Here is a 14,601-nt window from a genome sequence, read left to right as displayed (position 1 = left end):
TCCCACCAGCAGGAAAACACCAGCGTCTACTCAGTACTTCATCTGCCTTCTGCCACTCATACCATTTGCATTCACTTGTTACTGTGCATAAGAAGTTTTTGACCCAAAAATGAAAAATGGGAATATCTGAGTATTGCCTGGCAAAACTATGCCCCTATATACAGTGCCAGCAGCTGTCATTCATGTCATTTTCTGCAATCACTGGAAGGTAGTTTGGCATCAAGTCTGAATGCAAGATCTTCACTGCCAGCACACACATGAACACAATAGTATCATTCTGAATGGGAAGATGCTGACAGCAGAAGTGGAAAAAATAAAACACAAGACCAGATTGTATGCATGCATTCATACATATAAAATATTCTACCACTGCAATGACACATGGCCAATATTAGGCTACAGACAGTGTGATTGAATACAATAAAAGCTTGTGAAGTAAACACCACTGGCCCCCTTTGCTGGTGTCAGGCTACAAATATAAAGAGTGACAGAAGGGACATAGTTTAATGAGAGCCAAATTCCAGAATCCCTACTGTGGGTGCTTATTTCATTAACAGCTGTAGGAGTAACGAAAAGACCTAACGTAAAACATGATTTCTGCCTGTTCCAACTATACTGACACCTTCCCTGTGCCGGTCACACACACACACACACACACACAGACACACGGCTTCCCTGGTCAGTCACCTTGTAGTACACATCAAACTGGATGTTTTCCGGCAGGCTGCGGATATCCCTGCGGGCTCGGCTGTAGTTATCCACCACGGCGGAGATCGCCGTATTATATAGAGTCTCCGGGATCCACTCCAACTCCGCTGCCGCCATGATACAGCTGTCCGGGCCAGGCTGTGGAGCAGTGACAGCCTGGACTGGCTTCTCTGCGTCCCCCTGCACAACTCTAAGGGCCTCAGGTTCCGTCTTTCGTAACAACCCCTGCACACCGAGAAACCACCACTTCTTTTCACGATAAGGGGATGTCGTACTCCCGCCACCCCTCTACTGGGGGGAAGGAGTGAAAACCCTTACTTGGCTCTATTATCGTCCGCACAACACCGAATTCTATATCGCCTTCTCACCCACTGCGTAAGCGGCCGCAACAGTGACGTCCAGACGCAGAACGTGTAGAGTTGACTGGGAGAGGGCTGTCGCTGTGCTGGAGCTAGGAAGAGTCACGTGATACGAAAAAAGGGATGATGTAAGGTAGACAGAAGTGCTGCTGGTTTAGTTAAAAAATGGAAAAGGAGCCGGATGACTGTTGTATAACTGCGTGTTTACTTATTGTGGTGCTACAGGCTTTATTTAAGTGACTGAAGTAATTTTTGTGTTTTTGTCTAAAGTATATCATATATATTTACACACAGACAGTGTGGCATATACTATATATATATATATATATATATATATATACTCGCTAGACAGTCGTTCTATCTTATAAAATCTTACACATTTTTACTATGTCTCTCACGTATGATAAGTAAAGTAACAAAATCAGGTAGCAATTTAATTAAAGGGATACTGTCATGATTTTTATGGTGTGCTTTTTATTTCTAAATTTCACTGTTTACATAGCAAATAATTCACTCTACCAATTAAAATGTTATCCTTGAACCAACAAATGTATATTTTTTTCAATTGTAATATTGGTGTGTTGGCAGCCATCTCAGTGCATTGCACCTAAACCTGAGCTTTCAGAAAGAGCCAGCGCTACACGTTACAACTGCTTTCAGGTAACCTATTGTTTCTCCTACTCCCATGTAACTGGAGGAGTCCCAAGCTGGACTTGGATTTCTTATTATTGAGTGCTATTCTGATATCTACTGGGAGCTGCTATCTTGCTACCTTCCCATTATTCTGCTGATTGGCTGCTGGGAGTGGGGTGATATCACTGCAACTTGCAGCTCAGCAGAAGTGTGACTGAAGTTTATCAAATGCTTCATGAATACTTTCCAAAAACATTACTGTTTTATGGGGTCAACTTACTTTTAGGTGCCCTTGCAACACAGACACAGTGTGCTTTGTTTGCAGGAGCCAAAATGCCAGCATATAAAATTTGTATGCATTGTTTTCATTCTATATGCAAAAAGTAGGCGGAAAAAAATTTTCAACTTTTTTTTCGAGATTTACTATGCAAGAATACTGCAACAATTCCAAATCCGACACTGTGCCATCTAAAATTTGTCGAGATCATGTAGAAGTTAGTGGCAGATGTCTTTTCCTTTCCTTGGAAGATCTTTTTTTTGCTTCAAAACTTTAGGCATGACTTCTCCACTTATACTGAGTAGGAGAAACAATAGCTTCCGTAGGCACAAGATCATGCACAATTACCTGAGATGGCTGCCTACACACCAATTTTACAACTAAAATCATTAAATACACTTATTAACTTAACACTTAAATACCTTTATTGGTTCAATAATAAAATTGTAAATGGTAGAGTAAATTATTTGCAATGTATGCAGGGTAATTCAGTGATAAAAACTATACTATAAAAATCATGACAGAATCCCTTTAAAATATTTAAAATATAATGTACTATTGCCCTGCACTGGTAAATAGTAATGGGCAAATCTGTCCTGTTTTGCTTTCCTGGAAAATTTGCAAAACTGCAAAAATTTGCAAACATATTGAAGTCAATGGGCATTTTTTTCTGCAACTTTTTCTAAGCTGTGCAGCATTTTTTTTTGTAATACATTGGAGTTTATGGGTGTTTTTTGCAGCAAAATCAGCCAAAAATTTTTACTCATCACTACTTCTATACTATTTGTATATTTTATATAAACAAGCTGCCATATATGTATGTATGTATATCTTTATTTATAAAGCGCTACTTATGTACGCAGCACTGTACAGAAGAATACATTAATGCAAACGGGATTATTAAGATAATAATAGATAAATACAAAGTACAACAATAAATACAGATAGATACAAGATAAATACAGTTGCAATAAGTTAAGAGTCAAAGACACAAGAGGATGGAGGTCCCTGCCCCGTAGAGCTTACAATCTATATGGGAGGGTAACTTACAGACACAAATAGGAAAATGCAGTATAAGTGCTGTAGGTCACAGTGGGTGACACTACAATATAAGTGCTTATTCCCAGATCAGGTGCTGGGTGAGTGCTCCAAAAGGTAGTCTTTAAGTTTAGTTTTAAAAAGACTGGGGGAGGATTCTCTTCAGAGGAAATAAGGGAGGGCATTCCAAATATAAGGGGCAGCAAGGCAGAAAGGTTTAAGGCAGGAAACAGCAGTAGTAGTTTGGGGCGCAACTGAACAATTGCTCTGCGAGGAACGGAGGAGTCGGCCAAGAACGTACAGAGACACAAGGGAAGAGATGTAGTGAGGAGCAGAGGAATGGAGGGCTTTGAAGGTTAAGAGAAGGAGTTTGTAAGATATTCTTTGTTTAATAGGAAGCCATGATAAGGACTTTAGCAGTATTTAATATAGACTGTAGGGGGGAGAGGGGGGAGAGATTGAAATTAGGGAGGCCGGTTAGTAGCAGGTTACAGTAGTCAAGTCAGGATATTATGAGAGCATGCATGAGCAGCCTAGCTGTTGCAGTAGAAAGAAAGGGACGGATTTTGGCAATACTGCGTAAGAAAAAGTGACAGGTTTTGACAGTGGTGTTAATGTGGTCAGAGAAGGAGAGACTGGAGTCAAATATCACCCCCAAACAACGCGCCGAATTGACAGGGTTGATGAGGGTGCCATCAATAGAGATAGAAAAGGGGGGTGGGGGTAGGACCAGGTTTAGGCGGAAAGATCATTAGTTCAGACTGGGCATGCAAAGGTGGGCAGTGCTACCACACTCAGTCCTTCCCTGCAGAAAGTGTTCCCTCCTAACCACAGATTGGATCAGCCTGCTTGTTAATAAATCAGCAGTTTATTTATTATTAATGTCATAATACTTTTCTATTGGCACACCACTAGGCTTATAGTTAAAATATCTTTATTGAAGTTAATGTTAAAATCACAAAATCATAAAAAGATAGAAAAAGATAAGAAACGGAGAAAATAAAAATTCTTACGCTTACTCTTACTCTGTACCAGAGTGTCAGTTCGTTCAGTGCTGAACGAGTGAGAGGTTTGGGATAGCTGCTATAATTGCTACATTGGGTAAGGAGGCTAAAGAATGTGGCAATATATGTTGCCAAAACTTAAGGTTACTAATGTATCAGAAAACCACTAGAAAGCAAGGATCCCAAGGGACTCTTTACAATCGGCACAAATATATCACTCAGATACAATTGTAGCAAACGGCCCAGAGGCAAACTTCAGGAGACGGCTTACGTGATCACTAAAGGTATGTCAAACCAGCCAGTGGTGGTGACGTCAAGGTACAGGACATTTATGTCACAGGGCAGAACTGTGATGCCACAGGGCATTCAAATTAGGAAAACAGGGCAGGCAGTTTTTGCCTGGACAACCTGGTAAAATCCAGACAGATGGCAACCCTAATAACACTACATAATAATGTTTACATATCTTTTATCATTTAATAATAGATGTATGGAGTATATGAATATATGTGTATAACAATGTATAATGGACTATATATTATGTCCATTTGGGCATCTATATTTGTGAATAATGCATATTTTCTATGGAACATAAGAACATACTGCACTATAAATAAAGGTAAATATTACTAATTACTAATATTACGAAAACTGGCTCAAACTAAATGCTGACAAGACTGAAGTTCTTGTCATCGGTGGCCAGCGCCTAACAGCAAAGCAGCTCCAGACACAGTCAACACCACTGAGGTTAGGGAACTCAGACCTTGCTAGCTCCAACACTGTGCGCAGCTTGGGTTTACTAATTGATGGGGAATTAAACTTCAGGAGCCAAATTTCAGCTGTGGTGAAACATTCCTTCTTTCACCTAAGGAACATTGCAAAAATGAAACACCTCATTCCTTCTGAGGTTCTTCCAACCCTAGTTCACGCCTTGATCACATCACGACTGGACTATTGCAATGCCCTCTATGCAGGCCTTCCAAATAAAGACCTACACCGCCTGCAGCTAGTACAGAATGCTGCCGCAAGATTGCTGACAAGCCAACCCCGCCATAGCCACATAACACCAATCCTTCGCTCACTACACTGGCTACCCATAAAATGGAGAATCCTTTTCAAATTTGGGATGCTAACATTCAAATCCCTACATGGCCTAGGCCCCGGATACCTGGAGGACTTGCTGCAACTACGTCACACCTCCCACAATCTTAGATCAAATGGATCCAATAATCTGACCACCCCCAGAGTTCAACTGAAAACCTTTGGATCCAGAGCTTTCTGTCATGCTGCCCCTACCCTGTGGAATGCCTTGCCAAACGGGATCAAGACAGCTCCAACCTTGGACATGTTTAAATCAAAACTGAAAAGCCACCTGTTTAGTTTGACATTTATGTCCACATAACTTATCTGAGACAAGCTTATGCGCTTTGGGTCCCACGGGAGAAAAGCGCTTTACAAATGTTTGTTATTGTATTACAATTTTTTTTACAGTTTTTAATAAAGTTTACATCTATTGCTTTATTCTGAGCATTTAAAATTTATTGTTATAGTTTAGTGATCAGGCAGCAGCATAAAACAGCTGGGCCTAGGGCAGCATAAATTTAGGGGAGGTATGCGGCCGAGCCGTATGTTAATGTTGCTGTAAGCTGCAAGGGCACGCATGTGCACAATCATGCTGGGGGTAAGGAGGCAGTCCCACCCCTCATTTCAGTCAAGCCTCTGACGGGAAAGGATCTTTCTGTAGCTCTGATATAATCACTTTTTAAGGAGGTAAAATTAAGTCTATGGGAGTCTTACCATAATTCAGAGGTTTCTGGATAATGCATACCATACCTGTACTGTCTTACTGAAACTGGTCAGATTTCTCATGACTTTAATTCAATGAGTTAAAGGAAAAATTAATCCCAGTTTTAAAATGTGTTCCAGGCATTTTACCAGAGATTATTATATACAGGTATGGGACCTGTTATCCAGAATGCTCGGGACCTGGGGTTTTCTGGATAAGGGATCTTTCTGTAATTTGGATCTCCATAACTTAAGTCTGCTTAAAATCAATTAAATATTGAATAATCCCAATAGGATTGTTTTTGCCTCCAATAAGGATTAATTATATTTTAGTTGGGATCAAGTACAAGGTACAATTTTATTATTACAGAGAAAAAGGAAATCATTTTTGAAAATTAGAATTATTTGTTTATAATGGAGTCTATGGGAGATAGCCTTTTCTGTAATTCGGAACTTTCTGGATAATGGGTTTCTGGATAAGGGATCCCATACCTGTACTGGACTGTGGTAGGAAATTAAGCTGCAAAAGTAATTAAAACTTAATGCAGTACCTACAATTTTTCACAAGAGACCAGCTGCAAAAAATGTTAATATATCATACTCCAGCAAAACAATGTATTGTGATGAAGACGCATAAACATTTGCTATTCGCTCTTTTGCTTATTTCCAGGGTTGTCACAGCTAAAACAGAAACTGACAAAAAGATCTCCACAATTGATATCGCTATACCAAATACCAATACCTGACCAATATTAAAAAGACAATTAAAAGGAATAATATAAAAAAACAATAACTACAAGAACTAAGGAAATGGAGATTCAAACTGGCAGTGTTTTCACTGGCAGCGGAGGAGGGACAAAAACTGTATTGTAACAACTTCTCCACAGCGTACAGACAACATGCAGGAACTACATAACACACAACACATTACAATGTGGTGTTCCTTTCCTTATTGACATCATATATGCAGGGAATTGTGGAATTTGGATGATGTAGGCTGAGGACAGTACTGTTACATTTTTTTGAGAAAAAAAGTTCCACCAGCACACCCTTACCTCCTCCAAAATGTAATCCTTGGTGCACAGCCCAGAGAGTCGGCACTCCCAGCAAAGTCCAAAGAAAAATATTGAGCCGGCACAACAAGTATGGTGCAAGCGGGGCTTAGCCCCTGCGTGGTAATTCACGAAAGCAATGTTTCGGGGGCGTACCCCTTCGTCAGGCATACAGACTCATCAGTGCACATGATTAAATAGTCACAAAATTAGCATACATAATTGAGTGTTATATATATTAACCATTAAACCACAATTAAAAGCATTTTACAAAATGTGCCATACATAATTCTTTAGAACCATTGATAAAAAGTGTAATACATAATTCACAATACTTCCCAATATTCAATGTCCATAAGTGAAACCTCCTTAGGAAAGGCATGATTCAAAATAAAATGTTACTGATAAAAACAACTAAGTTTTTTTTTCCAAAGATTACAAAAGTTACCAGATCAAACTCACCCTGAAGCAAGAAAAAGTTCCCTGTCACTGTAGCTCTGGTAACTTTTGTAATCTTTGGAAAAAAAAACTTAGTTGTTTTTGTATTTTATAAAGGTATGGGAGGGCTAAATTATACTATGTAACAATAATGAAGGATTAAGGGCACAGAGGTTTGCTCAGTGGGATAATGTTTTGAAGTATGGTTATATGATTTATATCTTTTTGCAGATTGATTTACACTGTTTGAATCATGCCTTTCCTAAGGAGGTTTCACTTATGGACATTGAATATTGGGAAGTATTGTGAATTATGTATTACACTTTTTATCAATGGTTCTAAAGAATTATGTATGGCACATTTTGTAAAATGCTTTTAATTGTGGTTTAATGGTTAATATATATAACACTCAATTATGTATGCTAATTTTGTGACTATTTAATCATGTGCACTGATGAGTCTGTATGCCTGACGAAGGGGTACGCCCCCGAAACGTTGCTTTCGTGAATAAACACGCAGGGGCTAAACCCCACTTGCACCATACTTGTTGTGCCGGTTTAATATTTTTCTTTGGACATTTTTTTGAGACTCAGCCAGATCAGCAGGAGAACAGGGGGCTTGGCTTAGGTAACGGCTACAAACCATATTATTACATTTAAATCAAGAAAAGGCTGCATATTTTTGAATTGATGCATATTGCATAGAAATTATGTCTACTTTTATATTGTGTTTGGGTGGAGTTCATCCACCAATACATTGCTTAACAGTTAATCTTAGTACACATGAAAAGAAACGTGTAAGCCATGTTGGGGATTAATTGAACATGCTTATATGAGGCAGCATCTTCAGACAACTTTGTTATGGAGACAAAATTGTTTTTGAGCACAGCTTAGACTTCTATGTAACTACATTTAGTTTGTTACTTTCATCAGAAAAAAACATTTTTACCAAGCACTCACTGTCAGCATCAAAAAAGGAATCGATGGAAGCACAACCATGTAGATTATTGTCAATGCATAAAGACCAGAACAGAAGTCTTTTCCCTGGAAAGCAGAAATATTTGAATGTCTGCTGTAAACCAAAAATGACAAAAAGAAAATCAGTGCAACTGTATATAGTTTACCATCATATAAAATATTTTATGAACTTTGAAGTGCTGTTTTATTACAGTCTTTTATGACACTAGATCCAAAGTTATGCAACAATAAAACAGTAAAAACCCTCAGTATTTCAAGACTTAAATCACAGAATAACAAACATAAAAAAGAGGTTATTTAAAAACATTAATCCAACACTACATCCTCAGCATAATAGTCATGGGAATAAAAGAACCCAGAGTAACAACCTTCTGGTTCATGCATCAGTGTGGGCTTTTAGATAAGCTATTAAAATCACTTGGGACGGCTTCCTTAAATTTTGGCACCCCCATTTATGCCTATACTTTATTTATAATTTATGCCTTTAATATGCACATTAGCTATTTCATTTAACTGTAACGTAATTAATAGGGTAGGTTTGAACAAATATATTTGTTTGGTTGAAGAATTATCTTTTTGAATGACTGCATCTTATGCTTAAAGGAGAAGGAAAGGCTAATAAAGAGTTAATCTCAAGCTGCAGGCATACCTTCAGTTCTCTGTAGTGCCCTTAAAGCTGGCCATACACACACCGATAATATCGTACGAAACCTTGTTTTGTACGATATTCGGTGCGTGTATGGCAAGTCGGCGAGTCGACCGATATCGCAGGAAGCTGCTGATATCGGTCGACTTGCAGTTGAAAGATTTTGATCGGGTGCCATAGAAGGCGCCTGACCATAATCTGCCTTCAGCGCTGAATCGGCAGAAGGAGGTAGAAATCCTATTTTTTCTACCTCCTTATCTGCCTGTTTCAGCCCTGAAGGTTAGTGGCGGATCTGACGATCTTTCGTGCGACCGATGGTCGCACGAAAGATCGTCAGATCGCCACGTGTGTGGCCACCGTTAAGTCTTCCTATATTTCTCCCATTCAGATGATCAGAAGCCTCATAGGAAAAAAAACTCTAAGCTCTGTAAAGAAAGTTCCCATAATGCCTCGCTCCTGTACAAAGACCAAGACCCTGTACATGCGCAATTAGTAAGACTATGAGGAAGCTTCCTGCTGATTGGCTCAGATCCACATTCCTAAGGGGGGGAGGGGTGAGAGCTGCGTGTCTCTGGCACAGGAAAACAAAGAGACAACAAATCTTTTGACAGGGGACTCAGTGCAGTATTTCTGTGAGTGCTTATGGCTTTATTTAAATAGACCTTTCTGATAAAGCTTACTTAGTTTTTACTTTTCCTTCTCCTTGAAGCCACACAGGACTAATTTTCAGCCTGTGGATAAACGCAGGCCAAGAATCGGCCCCTACGCTCTGATCAACTTTCAAATGTGCTTTCACCTAGAGCCACTGTGTTGGCCCAGGTGCTCGCACATGGAGCAGATTTTGGTTCCGAAACCCATGGGTTTGCTGCAAAAATCTACTTTCTTTGCACCCAGGCTAACGCTGTGTCTCCGGGTGCAGGCACAATGAAAGGCAGTTTGGAGCATAGGGGCTAAATCAGCCATAGCCTAAGTAGTGAATTGAGGTTCTTTTTTCAGTTAAACCTTGATCATCTGGCAGCAATGATCAGTATATCCATTATGTATTAAAAAAAAAAAAAGACTCTTAAATTCTGGATGGTCGGTGATATAGAAAATTAACATAGTTCTCAATATACATTGTGTGAGATTTCACTTGAAAGGCAGATGTGGAAATACCTTTTCCAAAGTGGTGAAACAGTGACATCTAGGGGCTGATTTACTTACCCACGAACGGGTCGAATGGAGTCCGATTGCGTTTTTTTCGTAATGATCGGTACTTTGCGATTTTTTCGTATGTTTTTCAGATTCTGTACGAATTTTTCGTTACCAATACGATTTTTGCGTAAAAACGCGAGTTTTCCTATCCATTACGAAAGTTGCGTAAAAAGTTGCGCATTTTGCGTAGCGTTAAAACTTACGCGAAAAGTTTCGCATTTTTCGTAGCGTTAAGTTTTAACGCTATGAAAAATGCGCAACTTTTCGCGTAAGTTTTAACGCTACGAAAAATGCTCAACTTTTCGCGTAAGTTTTAACGCTACGAAAAATGCGCAACTTTTCGCGTAAGTTTTAACGCTACGCAAAATGCGCAACTTTTTACGCAACTTTCGTAATGGATACGAAAAATTCGCGTTTTTACTCAAAAATCGTATTGGTAACGAAAAATTCGTACAGAATCCGAAAAAATCGCAAAACATACGAAAAAGTCGCAAAATGTTCGTTTTCAAGTCGGAACTTTTCCAATTCGGGTCGGATTCGTGGGTTAGTAAATCAGCCCCTTAGGGTCATTTTAGCAAAGATTGCCTGTATTTCCAATATGCTTAGTAGAGTCAGACGATTTTCACAGTATCAGCTTAGTAGCACATAAGACGAGCAGAAACAATATCTCTACAACCAAAGCATAACTATAGAGGGGGCACACCCTACAACAGCAGGGCGTCAGGAGGAACAGGGAGCTCGTGAGTTGAGTCACAGGTGAGAGTATTTTGGGCAATCCCTGATGTTGTGCTTGGGGAACCTGGAAAAAAATTTGCAGGGGTGGATGACTTTAACACTTTTACTATTATTTTTTCAAAACTAATTTATCATTTTTTTTATCTTTCCCCCCTCACAAGTACACTTCGCTTCCTGCTTCCTGGCAAAGGAATACCCAGCCACTCTCCTTTTTCTTAGGTGGAGACTCATTTATTATAGCACTTTTACTAGTTCTTCTAGCCCATTGATTACCAACCAGTGGCTCAAGAGCAACATGTTGCTCACTGCCCCCTTTGATGTAACTCTCAGTGTCCTCAAAGTTGGTTCTTTTTTTTAAATCTCTGGCTTGGGGGCAAGTTTTGGAAGCACAGAAACACAGTTTTACTCCAATCAGAGCCTCCTGTAGGTTAGCAATCCACATAGGGCTACCAAATATCCAATCACAGCCTTTATTTTGTATCCTCAAGGAACTTTTTTCATGCTTGTGTGGCTCACCAACACGTTGTGTTGCTCATGAGTGTGGCTCATGAGTGCAAAAAAGGTTGGGGAATCCTGGTCTAGCCCAACAGATTCTACTTATCTGCTGTGTCTTATAGAGCATTGTGACAATAGGCATCGTAGCACAGATACCATAGTCATATATTTGCAAATCTATCATATCTATTCTGGGCCAAAAAAAATATTTAGATACAAATAAAAATGTATTACCTTTCCCCAACCACATTGGCATATGTGCATCCTGGAAAAACTATTGGAACAGAATGTATACCCTATTTTGAATATTGAGTATTCATTCAAAACTGTCCTCTTCAGTTGTCTGGTTGCTATGGGGAAACTGCACTTGTGCCTTAGAAACCTCAGAAAACCACTATCCCCTTCTCTGGTCACTCAATGCTTTTAATCGCTTATTAACTTGTCCCTCTTGTCTCATGTCCCTCTTGATATTTCCCTTGTCTCTAGAGCCTTGGGCTCACACAGGAACCCGACATTAAAGTGATGCTGACACCAAAAAATTTCTTTTAAAAATATGAACCTACTTCCAAACCTACTTATAGGTCATGCTGACTGTTTTTTCCTAAAAGTTCTGTTTCTCTACCTACATAAATCCTACTGAAGATCCTGAACCCGACTGTCTGGCACCCCGACTGTAGCTTCTCAATCTGTCAAAAGGACTACGTCATAAACTGGGAGGATTCAGCTTGCCATTTGCTTCAAAGTGTTCCCCCTCCCTCCCTTCCTCGCTCCTCGCATTGTGAACTAGATAGCAGGCAGGCTTGATCTTTCCATTGCCTGCCTGCTTCTAAGGGCTCTCCCTTCCCCCGCCCCATTACACATACACAACGGAGCTGAGCTTGTCACACACCGGCTGAAAGCAGAAGGGGTGTTGCAGGTTTGTGATTGGGCATATTTATTCACTTGGGAGGCATTTAAATTAAAACACAGAAGAGGGGAACAAACATGGCTGCTCCGTGGGTCTGTAATTGTGCTACCATAATTATGAAGCAAAAAAACTTTGCAGATTTAGTTTATAAGGAATTTAAAGCTGATACAAATTAAAGCACAACAGCAGGTATCAAAAAATTTTTTAATTGGCTGTCAGTATCACTTTAAGGGAAAAAAGAAACACAAAATTAATCTCTTTACAGATAATGTATTACTCAACCTAACATCACCTCAAACCACATAACCAAATAGATTGCGTCCTGGGAATATACCTCACCCCTCCTACAACAGACTGTACAATGCCAATTGGCCCAAACTGATAGACAAGAATTTAAAAGACTAACTTGGTGCAGTAACCATCTCTCTTTGTTTTGCAGAATTGCAACAATCAAGATGACACTACTACCTCGACTTCTATATTTCCTTAGGACCTCACCAGTACTCTTCCCTGACAAGATAGCCTCCTCTCTTCAAGAGGCTTTATCCAACTTGTACTATTTATACACACTTGGTGGACCTGTTCAGAGGCCCAGGAATACTGGTAGATGGTTTGTACTCTGCTCTCAAAGGTTCTACACCATTCAAGCAGTCCCACACACACATTCTTGCTGGGCGTGAAAATTAGAGCTCTACACTCCAAACACACCAAAAAACTAGCCACCCACATTCAGAGATAAACTCCTGGACAGAAGCTATGAAGGGGAGCTGGAGTGGTTTCTATGGGTCCAATACCAAGATTGTCTGCAGCAGAGAGCCACTGACAGCATCTGAGGTATATTATATAGAATGAGACATATAAGAGTGCCATTTGAAGAAGTAAAATGGAACATTAACTTTTTCTTCCCTTTCCCCTTCCTGCTAAACTCACCCCACGTTCTTAATTTCTTTTTTAAACTAACATAAAACAAATGAAACCAGACAAATAAAGCTGTCATTTGGTATAGCTTTATTGTATTAATTGACCTTCATAATGCATAATGTAAAAATCCTGATGTGTATCATGTAACATGGTCATATGATAATACTGATATACCAGCTTTAGATGGATCGTATTTTGTTTTTCTTTTAATGCTGTTGTATTGTTATAACTGATACAAGACACTGAAGTTGGTTTCTTTTTTGGCTAGTTACTTATTTGTGACTTGAAGTTCTTTTTTATTAATCCAGTGAATAAGTAACTGGTGTTTTTCTTTTAATGTTTTTTTATGGGCAGGGAAGCATAGGTGGACTGTGTGACAAACCCCCTCCAGTCCCAACTGTGACAGGCAGAATTGAGGGGCTGGGTGGTAGAGAGAAATGGCTGGGTAATCGGAACTGATGGGCATCACTATCAATACTTCAAACAGTTATAGTCTGCTGTGCCTGTTTTTAGCATGTTTTTAGGAGGATTTTGCACTATACCATACTTGGTAATGGTCAGTTTGTGTTGATTTTGTAAGTTGGTGGGCAATGTTAATAATATCTAATAAAAGTTATGTTTTAAGCATCAGGAGTACTATGATGTACTTAAAAGGCTAAGAAAATACGTGATTTACTCTGCTTGAACACACAGGGATGTGACCTAGCAATTGTGAATTATTTAGTAGTATTTAGTTTTTCAATTTTCTTATTTTGCCATTACATATTTGTGCCTTGAAGCTGTATTCTTAGTGAATAAGTAACTGGTGTTATTTTTATTAATGTTTTTGTATTTTTATAACTGATCAGGGTGGCGTATGGTACTGTATACTTTTTCACATGAATTCTACAATCAGGGGTGGGTCTTAGACATCAGTTGTTGGTATGCCATTTCATGTTCAGGATAACAGTTACCCCCATTTCTGTGTGATGCAGTATACCCAACTTTTGCTTTGGAAACCTTGGCACAAATCTTTCTCTATGGCATACCTCCAAACTGTCCCGATTTTTGCGGGACGGTCCCTCTTTTGACAGCTCAAGCTGCAGTCCTGGATTCTTACTGAAAAGTCCCTCATTTCCCTTTGATCTCCTGAACTGAAGCTAAAAAAGATACAAATTTAATCAAAAGTAGCTTTTGGCTGAGAGCCCAGAAATCTTAAGGAGCGTCACCTGCACTTAGATATATTGTTTCTGGCTTTTAATTAAATGAGTGGGCTTTTGGCAGAGAGCCCAGAAAGGTAAAAAGCCCCCTCTGCACTGAGATACAATTGTAACTAATAAGCTAAACAGGTCTTTTGGGGAAACTGATACTGGCAGCTTAAAGGAGAAGGAAAGGCTAAGTCACTTGGGGGTGCCAAAATGTTAAGCACCCCCAAGTGACTTAGATCGCTTAC

At 39.4% G+C, this 14,601-nt stretch overlaps 1 protein-coding gene across 2 annotated transcripts in view; it reads right to left on the bottom strand.

Moving 5' to 3' along the window:
* The window catches only part of appbp2 (amyloid beta precursor protein (cytoplasmic tail) binding protein 2), a 31,672-nt gene extending 30,506 nt beyond the window's left edge, over nucleotides 1–1,166 (bottom strand). For both annotated transcript variants that reach the window (XM_002933824.4, XM_031896952.1), the window contains exon 1: nucleotides 688–1,166. In XM_002933824.4, coding sequence (XP_002933870.1) covers nucleotides 688–825 — 138 coding nt within the window. In that variant the 5' untranslated portion in view covers nucleotides 826–1,166. The remainder of the gene's footprint in view (nucleotides 1–687) is intronic.
* Nucleotides 1,167–14,601: the final 13,435 nt, after the last annotated feature.

Source organism: Xenopus tropicalis, chromosome 2 (assembly GCF_000004195.4).
Source record: "Xenopus tropicalis strain Nigerian chromosome 2, UCB_Xtro_10.0, whole genome shotgun sequence".
NCBI lineage: Eukaryota > Metazoa > Chordata > Amphibia > Anura > Pipidae > Xenopus > Xenopus tropicalis.
This window is presented reverse-complemented; position numbering and strand designations above follow the sequence as displayed.